The sequence below is a fragment of the Plasmodium sp. gorilla clade G2 genome (genome assembly GCF_900097015.1).
Source record: "Plasmodium sp. gorilla clade G2 genome assembly, chromosome: 13".
NCBI lineage: Eukaryota > Apicomplexa > Aconoidasida > Haemosporida > Plasmodiidae > Plasmodium > Plasmodium adleri (nom. inval.).
This window is the reverse complement of record NC_041705.1, coordinates 482,323-503,920: the sequence shown is the minus strand read 5'-3', so window position 1 is coordinate 503,920 and position 21,598 is coordinate 482,323. Positions and strand designations below refer to the sequence as shown.

At 18.6% G+C, this 21,598-nt stretch overlaps 6 protein-coding genes across 6 annotated transcripts; 4 read left to right on the top strand and 2 right to left on the bottom strand.

Moving 5' to 3' along the window:
• Positions 1-142: 142 nt before the first annotated feature.
• PADL01_1312600 (septum formation protein MAF homologue, putative) lies at positions 143-937 on the top strand (the record flags this gene model as incomplete). Its single annotated transcript, XM_028683659.1, has 1 exon — positions 143-937. One exon carries the CDS (start codon positions 143-145, stop codon positions 935-937), a length of 795 nt encoding a protein of 264 aa, XP_028539815.1.
• A 1,398-nt stretch (positions 938-2,335) lies between these two features.
• Positions 2,336-8,386, top strand: PADL01_1312500 (conserved Plasmodium protein, unknown function; the record flags this gene model as incomplete). Its single annotated transcript, XM_028683657.1, has 1 exon — positions 2,336-8,386. One exon carries the CDS (start codon positions 2,336-2,338, stop codon positions 8,384-8,386), a length of 6,051 nt encoding a protein of 2,016 aa, XP_028539814.1.
• A 950-nt stretch (positions 8,387-9,336) lies between these two features.
• PADL01_1312400 (conserved Plasmodium membrane protein, unknown function) lies at positions 9,337-14,454 on the top strand (the record flags this gene model as incomplete). Its single annotated transcript, XM_028683656.1, has 2 exons — positions 9,337-10,459; positions 10,541-14,454. 2 exons carry the CDS (start codon positions 9,337-9,339, stop codon positions 14,452-14,454), a joined length of 5,037 nt encoding a protein of 1,678 aa, XP_028539813.1.
• Positions 14,455-15,211: 757 nt separating this feature from the next.
• Positions 15,212-17,683, top strand: PADL01_1312300 (DEAD box helicase, putative; the record flags this gene model as incomplete). The annotated part of the gene is made up of 1 exon (XM_028683655.1): positions 15,212-17,683. The coding sequence occupies one exon, from the start codon at positions 15,212-15,214 to the stop codon at positions 17,681-17,683; it is 2,472 nt and encodes an 823-aa protein (XP_028539812.1).
• A 305-nt stretch (positions 17,684-17,988) lies between these two features.
• PADL01_1312200 (peptidyl-prolyl cis-trans isomerase, putative) lies at positions 17,989-18,916 on the bottom strand (the record flags this gene model as incomplete). The annotated part of the gene is made up of 3 exons (XM_028683654.1): positions 17,989-18,111; positions 18,253-18,526; positions 18,672-18,916. The coding sequence occupies 3 exons, from the start codon at positions 18,914-18,916 to the stop codon at positions 17,989-17,991; spliced, it is 642 nt and encodes a 213-aa protein (XP_028539811.1).
• Positions 18,917-19,273: 357 nt separating this feature from the next.
• PADL01_1312100 (methionyl-tRNA formyltransferase, putative) lies at positions 19,274-21,268 on the bottom strand (the record flags this gene model as incomplete). Its single annotated transcript, XM_028683653.1, has 1 exon — positions 19,274-21,268. The coding sequence occupies one exon, from the start codon at positions 21,266-21,268 to the stop codon at positions 19,274-19,276; it is 1,995 nt and encodes a 664-aa protein (XP_028539810.1).
• Between the last annotated feature and the right edge of the window lie 330 nt (positions 21,269-21,598).

The following is a 21,598-nucleotide window of genomic DNA, read 5'->3' as shown; positions in this document are numbered from 1 at the left end:
GCAAATATTTATAATTCTAAATATAAATAGAATTATGTAATATTATTTTACATATATAATACATCTTTCTATTTTTTTTTTTTTTTTTTTTTTTTTTTTTTTTTGAACAGTAGAAAGAATTTATCTTGTATTTTTTTGAAATATGAAGGATTATTCTCATATTATTGGATCGGGAGATTTGTTTAACAATGAGGATAGATGTTGGGTTCTTTTGGCTAGTAAATCGCCCCGAAGAATTGAATTAATGAAGTTAATGGGTATAAAAAATTTATATATTTGTGAATCAGGTTTTGAAGAAAATTTAGATAAGAGTATATTTTCTTGTGCTGAAGATTATGTTAAAGAAAATGCATTAAAAAAGGGTTTGAATGTTGTTGAAAATGTATGGTTTTCTAATAATACAGAAACTGAAGATATAACTGCGAATGATATAAAAGATTTAAATATCAAAGTAAAGAGAGAAAATAATAGTAACCATTCAAATGATTTTAATAAATATGAAATAATGAATATAAATAGTAAGTTTGAACCATTACCTAAAATAATAATATCTTGTGATACTATTGTAACTCTAAATAATGAAATAATAGAAAAGCCAATAAATAAAAAACATGCACATGATATTTTAAAAAAATTATCATCGAATGTTCATAGCGTATTTACTGCTGTATGTATATTTCTATATAAAAAAAAAATACCCATAACTTTTATTGAAAAAACACAGGTATATTTTGATGACTTAATGGAACAAGATATTTTACAGTATATAAATACTAAGGAACCATATGATAAGGCAGGGGCATATTCTATACAAGGTGTGGGATCCCAGTTTATAAAAAAAATAGATGGTTGTTATTATAATGTTATGGGTTTGCCCATAAATAAATTGTCTAAAATTTTGACAAAGTTATACATAGATGAAGAATTCTCCTTATAATACAAAAAGGTATGAACATATATATATATATATATATATATATATATATATTAACATGTATTTTTTTTTTTATTATATAGATATATATCTTAATTCCTTATACAATATTTAATTTTTCTAATATATTTTTTTTTATATATTAAAATTTTTTTATAATTTTTTTAAAGATTTATTAAAATAAGAAAAAATATAACACTAATATAACTTATGAAAAAAATAAATATATGTATATATATGTATGTTCATCAAAATATGTAATTATATATATTTTTATAATAATACATATTTTATAGGAAGAAGATTGTAAAAATAATAAATGCATATCCATTTATAGAGAAAAAGGGAATATACTAATATAATACTTTATTATCATATAATAATATGAAAGTACATAATGGGAATATATTTGCCACCATAAAATACAACAAGCACTATATTGCAGAAAAAAATATAAATCATGAAGAATATAAAAATTTAAATAAAATGATACATTATTAAAAATAAGAAAATATATATTTTCTTATGGAGATACTTTCTTCTTTTTTTATTTTATTTTTTTTTTTCATTTATAAAATGTATAAATTTAATGTATGTATAAATGTATATATTTGTAAAAGAGGAACTAATTTTTTTTTTTTTTTTTTTCCCTTTTATAAATTTTAAACAGAATATTTCATATTCCATATATGTGAAAGATTGATTACATGAATATATGTATTTCTTTTGTATATAAATGTATTACATATATATATATGTATATATATATATATATATATACATATTTGTCTATTTTCATATATCTCTCATATATATGTTGTTTTATCATAAAGAATAATTAGATTATATATGTGATGTTACTTGTTTAGTAGATATATGAATATGCACTTTTTATATGTTTTTTTTTCTATAATATATTTTTTTTTCCTTTTGTTGTCAAGCCTTACTTTCTTGTATATAACAAAAACTTATAAGTTAATCACTTATATTTGATTTTTAATTATGAATTAAAAGAAGCAAAAATAAAAATAAATATTCATATTTATATATTGTTATGATGTATTTTTTTTTTTTTAATTCAGTTATCTTATGTAGATACATGTATATTAAAATCATTCAATTATTTTTTTTTTTTATTATTTTTTTTTTTTAAATTATAAAACAAATAATATTAACAAATAAATAAAAAGAGAAAATATATTCTTTAATTACGTTGACATAACATATCTGTATAGTATTATATTTTTATAAAAACCATTCTTTTTTTTTTTTTTTTTTTTTTTTTTTGATGTTTTAACTGGTGTCTAATATTACCTTATTATTATTATTAATTTTTTTAAAAATTATATTTATTATGCTAATATATATAGGTAATATATTAAAAAAAAAAACCAAACAAAAATGACTACACTACAGAAAAAACTGTCTGCGTTAAAAAGCAAAAATAGAAAACATAGTATAATAAATAAAAATGTAGATCCATCATTAATGTATAACACCAACAATTTAAATAATTACTTGAGTAATAACACGAAGGGAAATAAAACATATAATAATATGAAATCAAATGTAGGTGTAAATAATGCAAAAAACATGTTAAATGTAAAATATGCAAAGTATTCAAAATATACACACAAAGGGATTCCAAAACAATATTTTCAAAAGAAACAATCACCATATAAAAATATAAAAAGGATAATTCTTAGATCTATAACATGGTTTAGTTATCAAAACTTTAGAAATATGTTATTTAGGAAAAAGAAAAGTACAATAATAAAAGATAATAATGGATTGAATGTTAAAATGATGATTCAAAAAAATAGCAATAAAGAAACGGTATTAAAAAAAAGTAATGAAGAAAATATAAAAAAAGCTCCCATACCAAATAAGAAAAAAGAACTGCCCAAAAGTATACATAATACTAAAAATATTAATAATAATATAAAAAGTACAAAAGTTATTAAGAATGAAAAAACAATCAATGTAAATAATGGGAGTATATGTAGAAGTAATTCAGATAGTAATGACCTATTAAAAAAAAATTATGTTTTTAAAATAAAGAAATCAGAAGCTCCATATATTCAAGAATTATTAGGTAAAATGAAAGATGATGATAGTATTTTAAAGGATAAATATGATAATGTAAAAAATGAAAAAGAAAAAAAAAAAGTTATTAAAAAGAAAAAAAAAAAAAAAAATTATCAAAATTATAGTGATAATAGTACTAAAATTAGTAGTAATAAAACGGAAGAGAATATGTCCTGTAGTTTTACAACATCCAACAAAATATTATCAAACAATAATCTTAATAATAATAATAATGATATTTGTGATGATGATATAGAATCCAATTCGGTTGATTACAAAATAAAGATATATAAAAATTTAATGGAAAATATAAAACCTACTAGAAGTTACCAATTAGATATAAGTCATCCATTATATAACAGCCTATGTAAAAATGAACTCTCTTATTTAAGTTCTAATTGGCATGATAGAATAAATTTTGCATTTCGTAATATTTGGGCCTTGAGTGATTATATGTATGATGAAAAAACCGAAGGAGAAAGAGAAAAAGAATTTTTTAATGAATTAGAATTATTTCATGCTTCAAGTAATATAGGAGCATGTGGTTTAGTATATTCGTTATTTCTACAAAATATAGAAGATAATGAATTAAATAATTATTTAAAAAAATGTTTTGTTCAAATAAATAAAGAGAATTATCCCTATATTTATAAAATATATAAACCTAAATTTGAAGATGATTTAATATTTTTATTTGATAGTATAGTGTTTACTATAGTTCTAGGAAGTACAAAGGATAATATAAATTATAATACTGCAAGAAAAATATATAGTAATGATTTAAAAGGTAAAATGGTTTTATGTGATTGTATATATAATTTAAAAAGAAAATCTAACTTTTCTTTACCTATAGCTAACCAAATTGATTTTATGGGTATGCGAATAATAGCAGAACCATTAATCCCTTTAAATGAGCAATATATGCCAATAGATATAATAAAAGATATATATCAACACATTGATATGAATGATTATATGATTGATGAAGATATATTATCTTCAAGTAATTTATTGGATAATGCATCAAATAAAATGAATGATAAAAGAGAAAATTATAATTTTACAAATAATGAATACTGTGATAATTATATGGATATAATAAATAGTAATACATGTGTAGACAAAAATGATATAAATATTTTAAGTACAAATAAAATGAACTCTATAAAAAAAAAAAAAATTTATAAACCAAATGAACAATTTTATGGAAGAATAATGCTAGAAATAGAAAAATATGACTTGGAATTTTCAGATCAATTAAAACAAATGAGTCATTATATGAATTATGATTGTTGCATTTTGCCTATTGGCATATCTAATTATTTTGAATTGAATATATTAAAAAATAAAAATAATGTAAAAATATATAAATCAGTAATTGATAATTTATATTTTATAAGAGGAACAGAAGAAATATTACCTCCTTTTCTACTTTTAAATATGGATAAGGAAAATTATATTACAAGATTAAGATATGAATTTATAAAATATTATTATGAAAAACCACTATGCAATACTACTAAAGCAATAAATATAAAATATGATGAATATAAAAGTCATAATAATAATAATATAGATAAAATAAAAGAAGCAACAAAAGAATGTATTAATAATATTGATAATTATATCATTCCCAAAATATCTAATTTTTTATTAAATTTTTCAGATAGTTATGATATAACACAGGTATATCATTCTCATGGAATAAATATAAATAAGTTAGGTTATTTATTAAAAAAAAAGATACCTGATTATTTGTCAGAAATGGTATGTAGGGAACTTATTGCTCGTACTTTGAAATGTATTTATTATGAACACATACATTCATTTATAATAAAACATTTAAAAAATGGAAATATAACAAGGAATATATCAAATCAAGAATTTAATAATGTAACAAAAAGAAAGGATCATGGTATGAATAATTATATGGATAATTGTGCATCCACAACATGTAGTAATAATGAAACTAATAATAACAATGATAATGATAGTAATGGTAATAATAGTAATAATGATAATAATAGGCAGAATTGCTTGTATAGTAATACATATATAAAACATAACGATCATTATAATCTCATTAATGGTAGTAATGCATGTTGTCAATATACAAATAAAAAAGAGAAAATGATTTTTTCATGCTTATGTAAGAAATGTATATCTGATTGGAACTATTTCCCTGAATTAACACCTCATAAAATATTAATACGTTTAATAAATTTAACATTAAATATTAATACTTTAGAGTCTTTAACATTTTGGAATAATATATTAATACCTGATTGTATTAAAAAATATAATATCAATTTGAATGAATATATAAATATAAAAGATATAGAAATATACGGATTGCTCCTTTGTATAGAATATCATATGGGTATATCTTTTACAAATGAATGTAAACAAAATTATAAAATTAAATTACCTTTAACTTTGAATGATATGTCTAATTTTTCTACCAAAAAAGATGTAACTTTTTTTCCAAATATTTATAGTTTAAAAAATATTTTTCCATCGAATATAAATTTAAATGTAAATAATTTCGTAGAAAATAATAATGTAAATGATAACTATAATAACATGAATCATTTAGTTAATAAAGATAATAAACATAAATATAAAAACAATTTAAATTGTTCGTCATTTAAGAATGATATAAATAAAATATATGAATATGAGAATATAAATAATAAAATTAATAATTCTCATGATGAAAAGTCATTTGAAGGGAATAATTTTTCAAATAATAAAAATTATCAAACAAATATGAAAAATGCATATTTATTATTAGAAGATATGATAGATGATAATATACTATCACAAATAGGTGAAAATATAAACAAATATTATCCTAATAAATATGAGCATAATGAAAACAATAAAAAAATGAATACATTTAAAATAAAAGAGAACCATAGGTTTGATAACTCTAATAATTATGGGAAACAAATTGATTTTGAAAGAAAACATTTTTCTTTATTTTATCCAAGATCTACGAATTGTTTGCCGTTATATTGTACATGGTACTACAAAAATATTGAAAAGTTATATTCAAATATTTTATTGCAAGAAAAGTTTAAAATAAAAAATAATTTAAAAGAAAACATTATAGATATAATTGGTATTCAAATGAGCAATTTTTTAAGTATTCATAATATATGTTCTGTTGGTACATGTAGTAAAATAAAAAGTTATATATATGAATATAATATACCTTGTCATCCTTATTGTATTCTTAATGAAAAAATGAAATGTATAAATTATGTAAGATCAAAAAAAGCAATTTATTTATTACTAAATTTTAATATAAATAAAAATGTATTAAAATTAGCTAAAATATTTCTTCATTTGGCATATATACATTTTGAGCATGGATATATAGAAAAGTGTCTAAAGTTATGTTATTATATTTATAATAATATTCCAACTATTGGAACCATAAAAAGAGATATACTTATTTTAACATTTCAATGTAAATTAAAAGAGGAAAAAATCCAAGATGCTTTATTAATTTATAAATTAATAATACAATTTAGTAAATATTATGATGGTGAATATAATATAACTACATTATGGTGTAATATATTATTAATGCAATATTATTATGATAAGGCAAATACGGTCGAAGCAGAAAGTATAAAAAAAAAAAAAAAGAATAATACAGATCTAGAAGATGACAACGATTGTTATTATAAATATGATAATAGAAATGTAATGTATAATAAAAATATAATAGAATTAAAAAGAAAATATTTAATAAATGCATTATATTACTCAAAAAAATCTTATCACATACTTTCAAGTAGATTAAATGATATGTGTTTTGATTATATATATATATTTTCATTAATAATGTTAGGTAATATATTAATGTCTTTAAATAAATTTGCAAAGGCAATAAAATATTATAATTTATCATTACAATATTGTACTAAAGGAAAAATACCAACTTTTATGTTAATACAAAATAAATGTTTATTAGCAGAATGTTTGAAGAAAAATGGGAATGTTTATAAAGCCATAGAACTAGCAGAAGAATGTTTACAAATATTACATACAAATAGTAATAAATATATTCCAAATTTAGATTTATATATAATATTAAAGTTGGCACAAATGAAAGAATATATAGGTTGTAAAGATTTAATTACATATTATCCAACCGTATCATTAAAACAAAATAGTTGTAATAATAATAATATAATTAACAAGAAAATATGTTTATCTGATTTTATAAATTTTGAACAGAAATATTTAAATGAAAAAAATATCAAATATAGAAATGAAGCTATAAATTTATATATAATATTATATGACAAATTAAAAAATAAAAAAAACTATGCTGTTGTAAAAGCTAAAGATATGTTTGGTAATTTTTATATCAAAGATGATATAACATATAATAATAATAATAATAATATCGAAATAAATATAAATAATGACGATATTGAAAGAATATATGAACTTATAAAAGAAATATTAAAAATTAAAGTAATATCATTATGTATGAATAAACAAATTATGTTTGCTTCCAAATTATTAGCAATCGTTTTATCTAAAAATTCATCTCCTTTTATAACTAATTTAACATTAATGAAAGACAAAAATGAAAATCGAAATATTTTATTTAATAATATGTATGACGATGATAATATAAAAAATGTGATGGAAATAAATGAAAATAAAAATATAAAAAATCTAATATATAATGATATTTTAATGAATAATACTAATAATCACCATCATCATAATAATAATATTAATGGTATGCTTAATTATGAACTTAGCCATTTTCATTTAAATAAACAAAAAAAAAATTTTGAAAAAAGCTGTTACACAAAAGATTATGATTATATATCTGTAGAAAAAATTTTATTTGATCATACATATTTTGAAATAGAAGATATATGTGAATATTGTTATGTGAAATGTGATGATATTATTAATAAATGTAATAATAATGAAATGAATTATTCTTTAAATCCAAGTATATGGTTTGATCTATTATTTTTTAATGTAATGAGAGGTACATGTAATAATAAAGAATTAATTATATTAATTGATTTATTTAAATTTTTTTTAACACCTATGCAAAAACAACTCATATTATATCATATAAAATCTTTACATAATATTAATAATAAAGATGAATATTCAGAATATATACAATACATATTAAATAGGGAACAAACAAAATATTTACATTTTACAAATGTGGTAGATAAAAATTTTCATACATCATGGTATGACAATAATAACAAACCTGAGAATTTTTCAAATTTTGATAAAAAGGATGTAATAAAAAATATAGATTTGTTATCTAATATTAGGGTTACAAATCCGAATCTATATTCTTGTTAAACTTATTTTGTATAAATATTAAAAAATGAAATAATAAAAAAGAAAACAACCATGAGTGGACAATAATATATATATATATATATATATATATATATGTATATTTTTATATTTTTTTTTTTTTTTTTTTTTTTTTTGTAATGTGTGATAATTTGTTTTATTCATATTATATATAGTACTGTATCTATTTCATTAAATTTTATTTTTTAAAGTATTATATATATATATACATATATGTATTTTTTTTTATGCATAAATGTGCATACATATATTATTATATTATATGCACATATATATTCAATAAACACAAAATAACATAAATATTTCTTATATATTTCTTTTTGACATAGAAGTTGTTTGTCTATTACATGTACGTAGGTATTATTATTTGTCAATTATAAAAGGGATAACAATTTCTTTTTTTCTAATTCATAATAAAAAAATAAAACAGAATAAAATATATAAAACATACACAGTTTGAAAATAAGGTTATATATACGAATATGTAACTATTCGTATATATTATATATATAATTAATTTTTTTTTTTTTTGAGTAAAATATATAATTTAAACATACAAACAGAATATTATATTTTTAAAAATATATAATGCTTACACAATTGATAAGTATACAATAAAAAAATATATATACACATGTGCTTTGAAAGTTCAATCACATGACATATAAATAATTACCATATAAATGATAATATCTTTTAAATAATTACATTCATAAAATATAATATAATATTATATTATATATATATTTATATTATATCAGTATGATATTATCGTAATTTGTTTAATGTTACACCTATATAGATCCAAATTTCTCAGCTCCCCTAACACCTCACCAAAAAAAAAAAAAAAAAATATAGACAAATAATAAATAAATATATATATATAAAATGCAATATATATGCTAAGAATATAAAAAGAATATGAATCGAAAATGGTGGATATAGATAAAGAACCTATATCAAATGAAAATAATATTAAATATTTAAAAGTGTATTCTAATATTTTATTTAAATATACAGAAGAACAAGAGAAGAAAAAAGAATATACTGATGTAGCTTTATTGGGTGATAATATAAAAGAGGAAAAGAAATTTTTTAAATTAATAAATATTGATATTTTATTAATAATTCTATGGTTTTTGGTACTTTACAGTTTTTCATATAATATAGTAAAAGTAAGAAATTTTCAAAATGATTTATCTAATAATATAAATGAATCTAAATTTTATTCTGAAACTTTTTACAAATCATTGAGTGATAATATAAAAAATACTAATAGTGATTATTCATATGAATCTAGAAAAAAGGATTATACTACATTTAAAAATATAAATAATAAATTTGAATTAGCTTCATGGATAAAAAATGAATTCGCAAAAAATGTATCTTATGAAAAATATTTCAATAATAATATTATATTTGGAAATTGTTGGAGAATAACTATGAGATTATATAACAATAATAATAATAATGATGATAATAATAGCAACGATTCGTTAATAAAAAATTTTTATAATAAAAAAAAATTATATGAAATATATTCAGATACTAATTTTTTAAAAGAAATAGAAAATAATCAAAATATTAGTTATCCTTATTTTGATAAAAAATGGAATTATAACTTTTCATATGGAAAGTCATATAAAAAGATTGGAGGATTATATCAAATAATATGTGAAAATGATTATAATAAAATTCAAGAAATTTTATCTCAGGATAGTTTTTATACAACAACGTATCCATATTTTATACCAGCTGTTATATTAACAAATTATAATATAGCTACAGTTACATTAGATTATTTATTATATAATCCTATATTAAATCTTATATCTTATAATGCTCTAAAATTTTCTTTCTTACCTAATACTAAAACATATAAAGAAATATCTACATTGTCAGCTTCATGTAATCAAATGAATTTATGTTTCATAGTTTCTTTTTTTGTATTTCTTTGTATTTTTATTATGTATATATTAAAAGATGTGAAAAAATATCTCCTGGTCGGTTTTAATTTGTATGTGAAAACGTATAGTTGTAAATTTATGACCATAGGTAATTTACAAAAATGTAAAATAAAACAAACAAATAAATAAATAATTATATATATATATTTATTTATATTTCCCTTTTTAGTGTGCGTCCTATTAAATATGTTAAGCCTAGGCATTCATCTTCTGTTTCAATATAAGATACCCAATTTAAATGCTACATATGAAAATGGGAAATATAAAATAGATTCCTTATATGCCAATGCAAACTCAGATAGTATTGTAAATATGTTTTATGATATGGAACGAGTTATTTTGTATATAGAATGGACAAAATACATTTTTATATTTACATGTTTTATAACATTTATATTTTCATATTATTTAATTATAAAAAATTACGGTTTGTTAATAAAAAAATATAATAATGTTGAGAAGAATATTAAAAAGGATTTCTTATATCCTTGCTCTATTATATTAATGGTTGTTTTTATATATTTAAGTATAGTTTCAATTTATCGTTATGAGGTCTTTAATATTTCTGAAAATGAAAATTGTAATATGATTTATGTTTTTATTTTAAATATATGTTTACTTTTTGCAAACTTTCAAGGATTTAATATATCGTCAATAATAAATACAGAGGGAAATAATTTATCTTATTTTTATTTCATCCCAACACTTTTTTTTATATTCACCATTATTTTTTCTTATATCTTTTTTTTGGCCATAAAATCTTATATTAAAAGAAATAAGAAAATGTACAAATGGTATATGCGTCATTTTAAAGATAACAGAACATTAAGTAAAGATAATAACACGGATAGAGGAATAAAAATTCAAGCATATAAGAAAAGAAAGTCAATTTATAACAAAAATAATGAGTATAATAAAAGTGAACGAACGGTAGAAACTAATATATGTAATGAAGAAAGAAGCCAAAACGAAATAAAAACAGATAAAATAGAAAAAATAGAAAAAAATGAAAATGAGAAACAAGGTGAAACACCCAACGAAAATATAGATAAAAATATAGGAGACGAAAATATGCACAATATAAGCGGTAACAATAAAAACATATACAATAATAAGAGTCATCATAAAAACATACACAATAATAATTCAGTTGTATACAATTCCGAGGAACATGGCAATAGTAAATCCAAACGTAGCAAAGAATTACACATACCAGATTTAAAAGAAGATTCAATAAAAAATAATAATGGTAATACTTCAAAGAATTCATATGATAATTCAGAAGAAAATAATATAAGAAATGTTGAATATATGAACGAAGAAGATGGAAGCGAATGTTACAATTTTTCTTTAAATGATTCAAGTGAAGGTGAAATAAATGTAGACAATATAGATAAAGAATTAAATTATAAAGATATCATAAAATTAGGGAAAAAATCGAATACTAATAAAGAGGCTTATTATTCAAATATGATGGAGGAAAATGAAGAAAATATATTCAATATTGAAAAATTTATAAATATATTTTTTAACTTGAGAAATAGATTTTTACCTTTTTCTTATAATGTGAAAAAATATATTTTAAAGGAATATAATAAAAAAACGAAGAATAAAAAAAATGAGAAATTTATTTGTTATTTCTATATATGTATAAGCTTATTAATATTTTGTAGTTTATTCATTATAAATAATTTTAAAAAAATAAGTGAAACAGAAAATTTGTTAAAATATCAAATTGAAAATGTAAGTTTCTTGAGTCGTGATAAATTATTTACCAATATGAAATTTTATCACGAAAATAAAAGTTTAAATATCAATATTAATAATGAATATTTAAATTTCCATAAAATAAAAAACAAAAATGATATTATAGAATGGATAAAAAATTGTTTTACTTTATATTTAGAAAATGGTACAGATTTATTTGGTAACAATGCTATATATCATAATTCATATAAATGGATAGAACTATATGACTTATTATATGGTAAAATATATGTACGTATGACATCAAGAGAAGAAATAAATATAAGTGATAATATATACAGTAATAATAATAATATAATATGTAATAATAGACAAAATAAATGTTATACATATATAAGAAATGAAAATAATATATTGAAAAATAATTTAAATGATATTTTATCACTTATTGATGATTCTATAAAAGAATTGGAAATATCATTTATTTTATCTGATGTAGATGATCATCATAATATATTAGTAAAAATAAATTTTCATTTTACTTCTACTGGTTATATATCAAAACATATACATTTTGATCATTTATTTTTTAATTCTTTTAATATATATCAGATTATTGGTGTTGTAGTAAATGTTCTATATCTTATTGTATTATTGTCCTTATTAATAGTTATATATAAGTATTATTATACAAATTTTTTTTATTTTTATAACATCTGCATTAGTTCCTTGAAAGGTACTACTCATTCCAATAATAGTAATATGACACATATTATGAATACACAAATGGAGAATTTTAATTACAGAAGTGATAATAATACAGGGAATTTACAAAATTTGGACAATACAAATAATTTCAATGTAGTAAATATAAATAATAATATTATTCATAATAATAATAATATTCATAATAATCATAATAGTAATAGTTATATTTATAGTGATAATATTATGTTCGATAAATACAAAGATAATAACATGAATACTGAGGAGATAAATTATTATGGTCCTTATTATAATGAAAATAATTTTACTTTAAACAATAATTATATTTCGAACATAAACTATCATCCTGATAATTTTTATGCCAATGTAGATATAAATAATAATACAACAAAATATAATTTAAGTTTGTTACTTAAATTGAAAATATATCTTACATATCTTTTTGAATGTGATATTATAAAGTTGTTTATTTTTATACTACATATATTAATAGTCATATTTTGGCTAGCTTTATGTATGAATATAAATAGAATTTCTTATTATAATGAAATATTATTAGATAGTTATTTTGATATTCATATAAATACCATTTCCTTTTATTCTATTATGATTAATATTTTTTATGTGTTTCTTTTTTTATGTATTATGAATATGTTTTTTTATTTATGCAAGTACGTCAAAAATGAAGTTATATATGAAGCTTTGTATTATAATAGAATGCAGATATTAAAAAGTGTCTTATTATTATTATTTGTATGTTTTCATTTTATTATTTTTCATTATTTCTTTTATTACGGTATAGATAATTATGAAAATGTAACAATATATGAGCATGTGATTTATTCATTTTTACTATTAATAGGTATGGTAAAAATGGAAATATATTTAAAATTTAGTACCTTATATTTTTTTGTTATTATATTACCTCATTTGATTTTCATACGTTTCCTGTGTATTTATACTTTGTTTGCCCCTACATTATCTAGTTACATAATAATAAAAAAAAACAGAAACAAACAAAGTAATAATACAGATAATATTAGTAGTGATAAAATATATAATATTGAAAGCAATTATGGTGACAGTAGTATGTATAATATGGAAAATATGAATACTGATCTTATGTATCACATTGACAATAATAATAATAATAAAAACAATATTAAAAATAATAATAAAACAAAACATTTATGTAATGAACAAAAAGAAAATAATACCAATAATCAATATGATGAAGAAGATGATATACCTTTCATATTAACACGTTTAAGTAGTGAACAGTGGAAAGGTTTAAAAGAAGAAATCAAAGAATTTGCTAAAATGGAAACATATAATATATTGATATATTTTCAAAAATTTAAAAATCAAATAGATAGTAAAAAAATTACTTTTATGTCTACAATATTAAAAAATGAATATAATTATTTAAATGAACAAATTAATAATATCTTATTAGATTTACGTAAAGTTGAATTACAGTGGAAATTTCAAAGTAAACTGGTTAACTCATCAAATGCATATATAGATAAAATAAATAATGAAATTGATATGAATGAAGAAGAAATTGTTGAAAGTAAAAGTAAACTTTCTTCATTAAAGCAGTATTTGCAAAAAGTTCAGATGGACCCTACAAAAGAGCAGGACGAATGAAAAAAAGAATAAAAATATAAATAACGTAAAATATAAAATAATTAAGGTATAAATATTATAAATAATTATCATAATGGCTTTTCTATATTTAAATTTATTTTGTTTTTAATTAATTTTTTTTTTTTTTTTTTTGAAAAACAACATATATATGTAATAAATAATAAATTATATGTATATGTTTACATTATATGCACACGTATACATAAAATATATATATATATAAAATCTTTTATTGCCGGAGTGTTTTTTATTATTATATATGAATAAAAAAATACCTGATTTTTTTTTTTCTCCTTTCATGAAAAATTTAAATTATATATATATATATATATATAATAATTTTTTTATTATTTTTTTTTTTTTTAGCATATTTCATTTTGCAAGAAAATCTGTAAAAAGTATAAACAAATATATAAAAAATATATATTTATACATAAAATATATACTCTTACATAACAAATATATTATATATTATATATATATATGTATATTTTTTCCTTTGTAAATATTCTCTTATTAATGTGACATAATGAATTAGGAAAGAAAGATTCCTTTTTTTTCTTTTTTTTTTTTTGCAAAAACGTATGAATGATGATGCTATAAAAATGAATAACAAAACATAAAACATCTTTTAGTGAAAATTTATATGATGGAAACACACATAATTATGATATATATATATAAATATAATCATATATATATATAATATATATATATATTTATTTATTTATTTAAATTTCATCATAAAACTAGTTATATGGGAAATTATATAAATGAAATATTGTTTTTGTTAATATTTTTCATATTTCATTTGAATAGTACAAAGAATTACAAACAAACATACAGATATATTATTTTTTTCTTGCTTTATTTTATAAATATATTATATGCCCTGAAAATTTGTGGAAATGGTAAAAATCAGATGCGATGTTGTTTTATAAAAAATTTATATAATAATAATAATAATAGTAAAGGTTTATTTAAATTATTGGATAATGATGTAAAAAGGAATTATAATATAATTTATTTAAAAAAGAAAGGTAACGAATTTCCAAATAGTAAACAGACATTTGTTAAAAATACTGTTTTTATTGAAAGGGGACAAAATGATGAAAATAAAATAAATTATATTCATGGTAATTTTGATGAAAATGTAAAAGATATTAAATATTTAAGTGATATGCAAAAGAATTTTATCTATTTGTTAGAAAGAAATAATAATTTATTAGTTCATGCTAAAACATCTAGCGGTAAAACAACTATATGTTTATATTATTTGATATTGAAATTTTTTTATAATTGTGAATTTATATTTAAAGAAGATCTAGAACGAGAAGAATATATTATGAAAAATGATTATATAGATAGAAATATTTATGAATCAAAAAATAAAAGTAGAAAATATTTTAATCAGAATAAATATCGATTTATACCTTATAGTGAAAAATATTCTGAAATATCAGATATAAAAGAATATACCAATTTAATGATAGAAAATAAATGTAAAACAAAATTGAAGAAGGATGAAAAAGTACTTATATTGTGTCCATCAAAAGAATTATGTGTACAAGTAGCACAAAATATTTTGTCCTTTATGAATAATGAAAATGAATCATTAATTAAATTATTCATTGATAAAGATTATAAAAATGAAAATAAAGAAAATATAGAAAATAAAGAAAAACAAAATAATAAGGAAGAAGAATGTATAAATAAAATGGATCATATACAAATAAATCAATATGATAGGGATCATATGCATAATAACAAAAAAGATAGTCTTAATAATATGGATATAGAGGAAAATAAGGTATATATGTTGGAACATCATAATTTGAATGCAGTTGATAATTCAAATACAGTAAAAAAGGTAAATAAAATAAATGACAAAAACAACAATAATAATAATTATAATAATAATAATAGAAAATTAAATCACATGATTAATGTAAAGGGTGCACGCTATCTTATAGGTACACCCACTTGTTTCCGAAGTTATTTGTTAAATCTAGACAAAGAAAGCTTAAAGAATTTCTTACAAAGTATAAAATATATTTTTTATGATGAAATTGATAAATTATTACCTTCTGTAAGTAAACGTAGTTTATTAAAAAAAAAAAAGAACATAAAAAGAAAAACAGCTTATCTTATTCTAGAGACATTAATGTATATAAATAAGAAAAACTTAATTTTTATTGGTTGTTCGAGTACCTTAAATAGGGAACTACACAGAAAAATATTTAAACTATTATGTTTAAATAAAAATAATGCAAAGAAAAAAATTTATATATTAAGAGAGAAAAAGAATTTAATGGATAAGAAGGAGAACGATGGTATGATAAAAATGGATCATCTAACGAACCTTATTGATATACCCAATAACAATAATGAAAAAAAAACTATAACTGACAAAAATTTATCCAGTTCAAATGAACTTATTGATGATAATATTAATAAAAATATTATAAATGATGAACAAGAAGAAATAGAAAATAATCAAAAATTTAATTTGAATTACTATCTGAATGAAGAAAATGCATTTCAAAAATATGTCATAAAAGTAAAGTTACCTAACACGATTTATCATTTTTATCATTTGATGACTGATGAAACATATGAAAATAAAATAAAAGAAATTCATAAAATAATAGAAACATTTAATAATCAAAAGATTTTAATATTAATAAAAAATGGATATTCCTTAATACAGTTAAAAAAATATTTAGAAATGAATAATATATACGCTGTATTATTACATGAAAAGTTACAGATATCCTTAAGATACAATAATGATAATATTAATAATATGTGTGAACATTATGAAGATATTAAAGATTTAAAAACTATTCCTAATGATGATAAACATGCATATATAAATAAATATCCTATAATAATAAGTTCCTTTGATTCTATACGTGGATTTCATATAAACAATCTAGATATGGTTCTTTTATGTAACAAGCCGAAAAATGTGAATGAGTATATACATTTATGTGGTCGTGTAGGACGAAGGAACAAAATTGGTTATTCGATAACACTAGAAAATGATAAAAATATTAATATTATGAATAATTGGTTTAATAACATAAAAGTATATTTTAATAAATTATCTTTAAAAAGTGATCCTGTTATAAATGAAAAAATAAATATGGAAATGGAAAACCAAGAGAAGAATCATTTTAATTATGTTGCATCATGCATATTGGACGAACTTCAAGCTAATACATAAAAGAAAATATATATGTATATATATGTATATATTTTTTATAATTACTTGATATTTTTTTTTATATGTAAATTTTTTTTTTTTTTTTTTTTTTGTTAACATATTATTATAATTATATATATATATATATATATATATATTTATATACATTTTAATATTGCAAAAAATTCATATTAATATTTTAATTTTTGAAAAAAGATAAATATTAATTAAAATTAAACAAAAAAATAAGAAACGTCTTTTAATTTATATAAAAAAAAGAAAAAAATTAAAATAATTAAAAAATGTATTTTTATATTGAAAACAAGTTAAAAGAAAGAACATATAGTATGTATTATCTTTTCTAATTTTATTTCAAGTTTTTGAAGGAATGTTTTATTTTGAGCATTCTTTTTTACAATTCTTACAACATCAATTTCGTATATAAGTGGCTATAAAAAAAAAAAAAAAAAAAAAAAAAAAAAAAAAAAATATGAATATAAATATTATACACATATATGTATATATATATATATATATATATATATATATATATATATATATATATATATAATTTCTTTCATTTTTCTTACTTGTGTTGGAAAGTGGTTTGGGTATGCCAAATAAGGAGGAATAATACATTCTCTTCTTGTATTTTTTTTCATACCAATTACCATTTCATAAATAGCTTTTATATGTTTTTGGTCATAATGTCCAGCAATAATTTTAGGTGGAATAATACTCTTGAATGTTGATTCAATTATACGAAAATCATTTGTTGTTTTACCTTGATAATGTATATACACTGTATCTCCTTCTTCAACTGTATCGTAAACACCATCAATTAGATCTCTATAAATTATTCCACTTTATTAAAAAAAAATTATATGTATACATTTTTTTAAGTAACATATGAATGTTTGAACATTTTAATAGATTTTCATATATTTTTATACATTTTTATATATTTTTATATGTTTATGTTTATTTATTTTTTTTTTTTTTTTCGAACCTTTCTGTTTTCTTATAGGGAGTGTCGGGTCTATACTTTGTTTCCAAATAAGAATTTTTTTTTTCTTGCAAATAATAAACATATGTATTCTTCGAAAATAACAACTTTAGAAGGTATGAGTTTAAAGAGATAAAGAAAATTTTATTTAAATTATAAAGTAGCTTTTTTTTGGTAAAAAAATAACAATTAAAAATGGAAGGAATTCTATGCCTCTTATGAAAAAAAAATCTTTTAAAATACATCATTTTTCTAAATCATATTGTATAAGCATATTAAACATAATATTTATGTAATTTTTTTTTTTGATGTTTTTTATTTTTGATTTTAGGAATTTTTCATTTTTTAATTATTTGTTTTCTATTTTATAAAATAATATATTAAAAAAATAAAAAATTTTCAAACATTGGTTAAAAAAAAAAAAAAAAAAGGGGGAATTGAAATATATAAGTAATTATAAATAAATATATATTTTAAAAAAAAAAAAAATTGAGCACAAAAAAAAAAAAATAAATAAATAAAATAATAAAAAAAAATGAAAAAAAACTACACACATATAATATATATATAATATATATATATATATATATATATTTTTCTTCTTATTAATATAATAGGGAACATTTATTAATACTATTAATAAATGACAAAGCATCAACAATTTTTTTATTTTTTTGTTGAAGTTTATAAATTTTAAGTAAGGTATTATTTTTACATAATATATTTAAAGAATCATTTTGAATGTATACAAAGTTACGTGGAATATTATCAAAACATGTATGATGATGATGAGTATTTATTAATTTATCATATTTTATAAATTTATAATTATTATTTAAATCATAAGATGATTTAATAATTTTAACTTCTAAGGGTTTTATAACTTCATTTTGAAGAAGGAAAAGTGTACATTCTGCTTTTGGCCAATTTATAAAACTCCTTACTTTATTGTGTATAAATAATGATGTAGAACAAAAAAAGCATATATACTTTTCATCATTTTTAATTTTAGGTGCATAATTATTATTAATATTATAATCATTTTGTATATACATTTTATTATTATAATTATTTTGCACATTATTAATATTACATGGTAATATATTATTCCTTGAATTATTTTTATTATCCAAATTTGAATTGTGTATATTAATTTCATTGTCATTTTTATTTTGCCCATGGGAAGGATTTAAATTATTTGTTTCCTCATATATATTATTATTATATATATGTGTATCTGAAATATCTTTATTATAGTTTGCCAAGTACGAAATATTTTTTATTAAAGATAATGTACCTTGTGTAAATAATATGGTAATTATATCATTAAAATTATAGTTACTGTCAAACCAAAAAGGTTTTTTCATTATAACATTTCCAGAATCTATATTTAAGGTTGTTAGAAATACAGTATATCCATATAATATTTCATTATTTAATAAACTCCTTTGTATAGGAGATGCACCTTTATAAAAAGGTAATAGACTTGGATGTAATGAAAATATATTAGATTTAATTGTTTTAAAAAAATTACAATTAAATATTTCTCCAAAAGATATCGAAATACATAAATCAATTTCTTTATTCTGTAGCATATGTATATTATTTTTTAATTTATCATAATAAAAAACATTAATATTATTTTTTATCGCTTCATCTTCTACGTTGGATTTTTTTAAAATCAAGTTTCTTCCTTTTCTTCTTGGACTTTTAGTAATAACATTATCTAAAATAATATCATTTCTTAATCTTTTAATTATTAATAAAATAATTTTGAAACATAAATTACTATATTCATTACTTCCGATAAATAATAATTTGATAGGTTTTTTGTCACACTTTGTAAAATTTGTTTTATATATATCATATAAGGTATTTATAATTTCATCTTTATTCTTACTTAATTCTTGTTTTATATCTATATAAAATATTTTATTACCCAGTGTATTTTCTATTATATTTAAAATTTCTAAAAATATATTATTCATATATGGTTTTATTGTATTATACCAACTAATACTAAATTTATTTATAAAGTACTTCTTAATATTATATATTTTTTTATCTCTTTCTAAATTATTCTTATAAATATCATAATAATATCTTATATATTTTTTGTTCATAAAAAAATCATATTTCTTCTTATATATTATTGATGTATTAAGAAGAAGGATATATAATATATTAATATCATCCATTTGATATTTATTTAAAATTTTATTTTTTTCATCATTTCTTTGAATGTCCACATTATTATTTATAATGTTATTTATATTACATTGTTGTATTTGTTTATCTTCTTCTAAGAATATATTTGTTCTTATGAAATTGGTATGTGTTTTGTAATTATCTTTGAACGTTGAAACATACAATTCTTTAGCAAGTGCATTTTTTTTTTTCCTTCTTCTTAATAAAACATTTGACAAATTATTTTTATTTACGTTATTTTTTATAAGCTCACAATTAATATTTTCTCTAAAAGAATAATAATTCTTTTTACTGAAGTCTAATATGTTAAAACATTTTATTTTATAACCATGACATTTTAAAAATATTATAAATAATATTTGTATCACATAAAAGAAACATTTTATATACATATTCTAATTCAAGAAAGGAAATAAAAAAAAAGAGAAGAAATAAGAAATCATCAAATAGATGTTGTCATAATAAGAGAAAATTATGTACTACATATAAATATATATATATGTAGATATTTTTCTATTTCTTTTTACATTTCTTTTTTTTACTTTATTGTATACATTCTCTTTTTTCCTTTTTTTTTCCTCATGAAAAAAAAAATATCGATATCTTATAGCTCTTAAATAATGTGATAATAATATTATTATATTTTATATTGTGTTCATTTTTTTTTTTTTATAGGGGTCGAATATTTCTCAGATTGGACCCTCTTATTTTATTAACTTCAT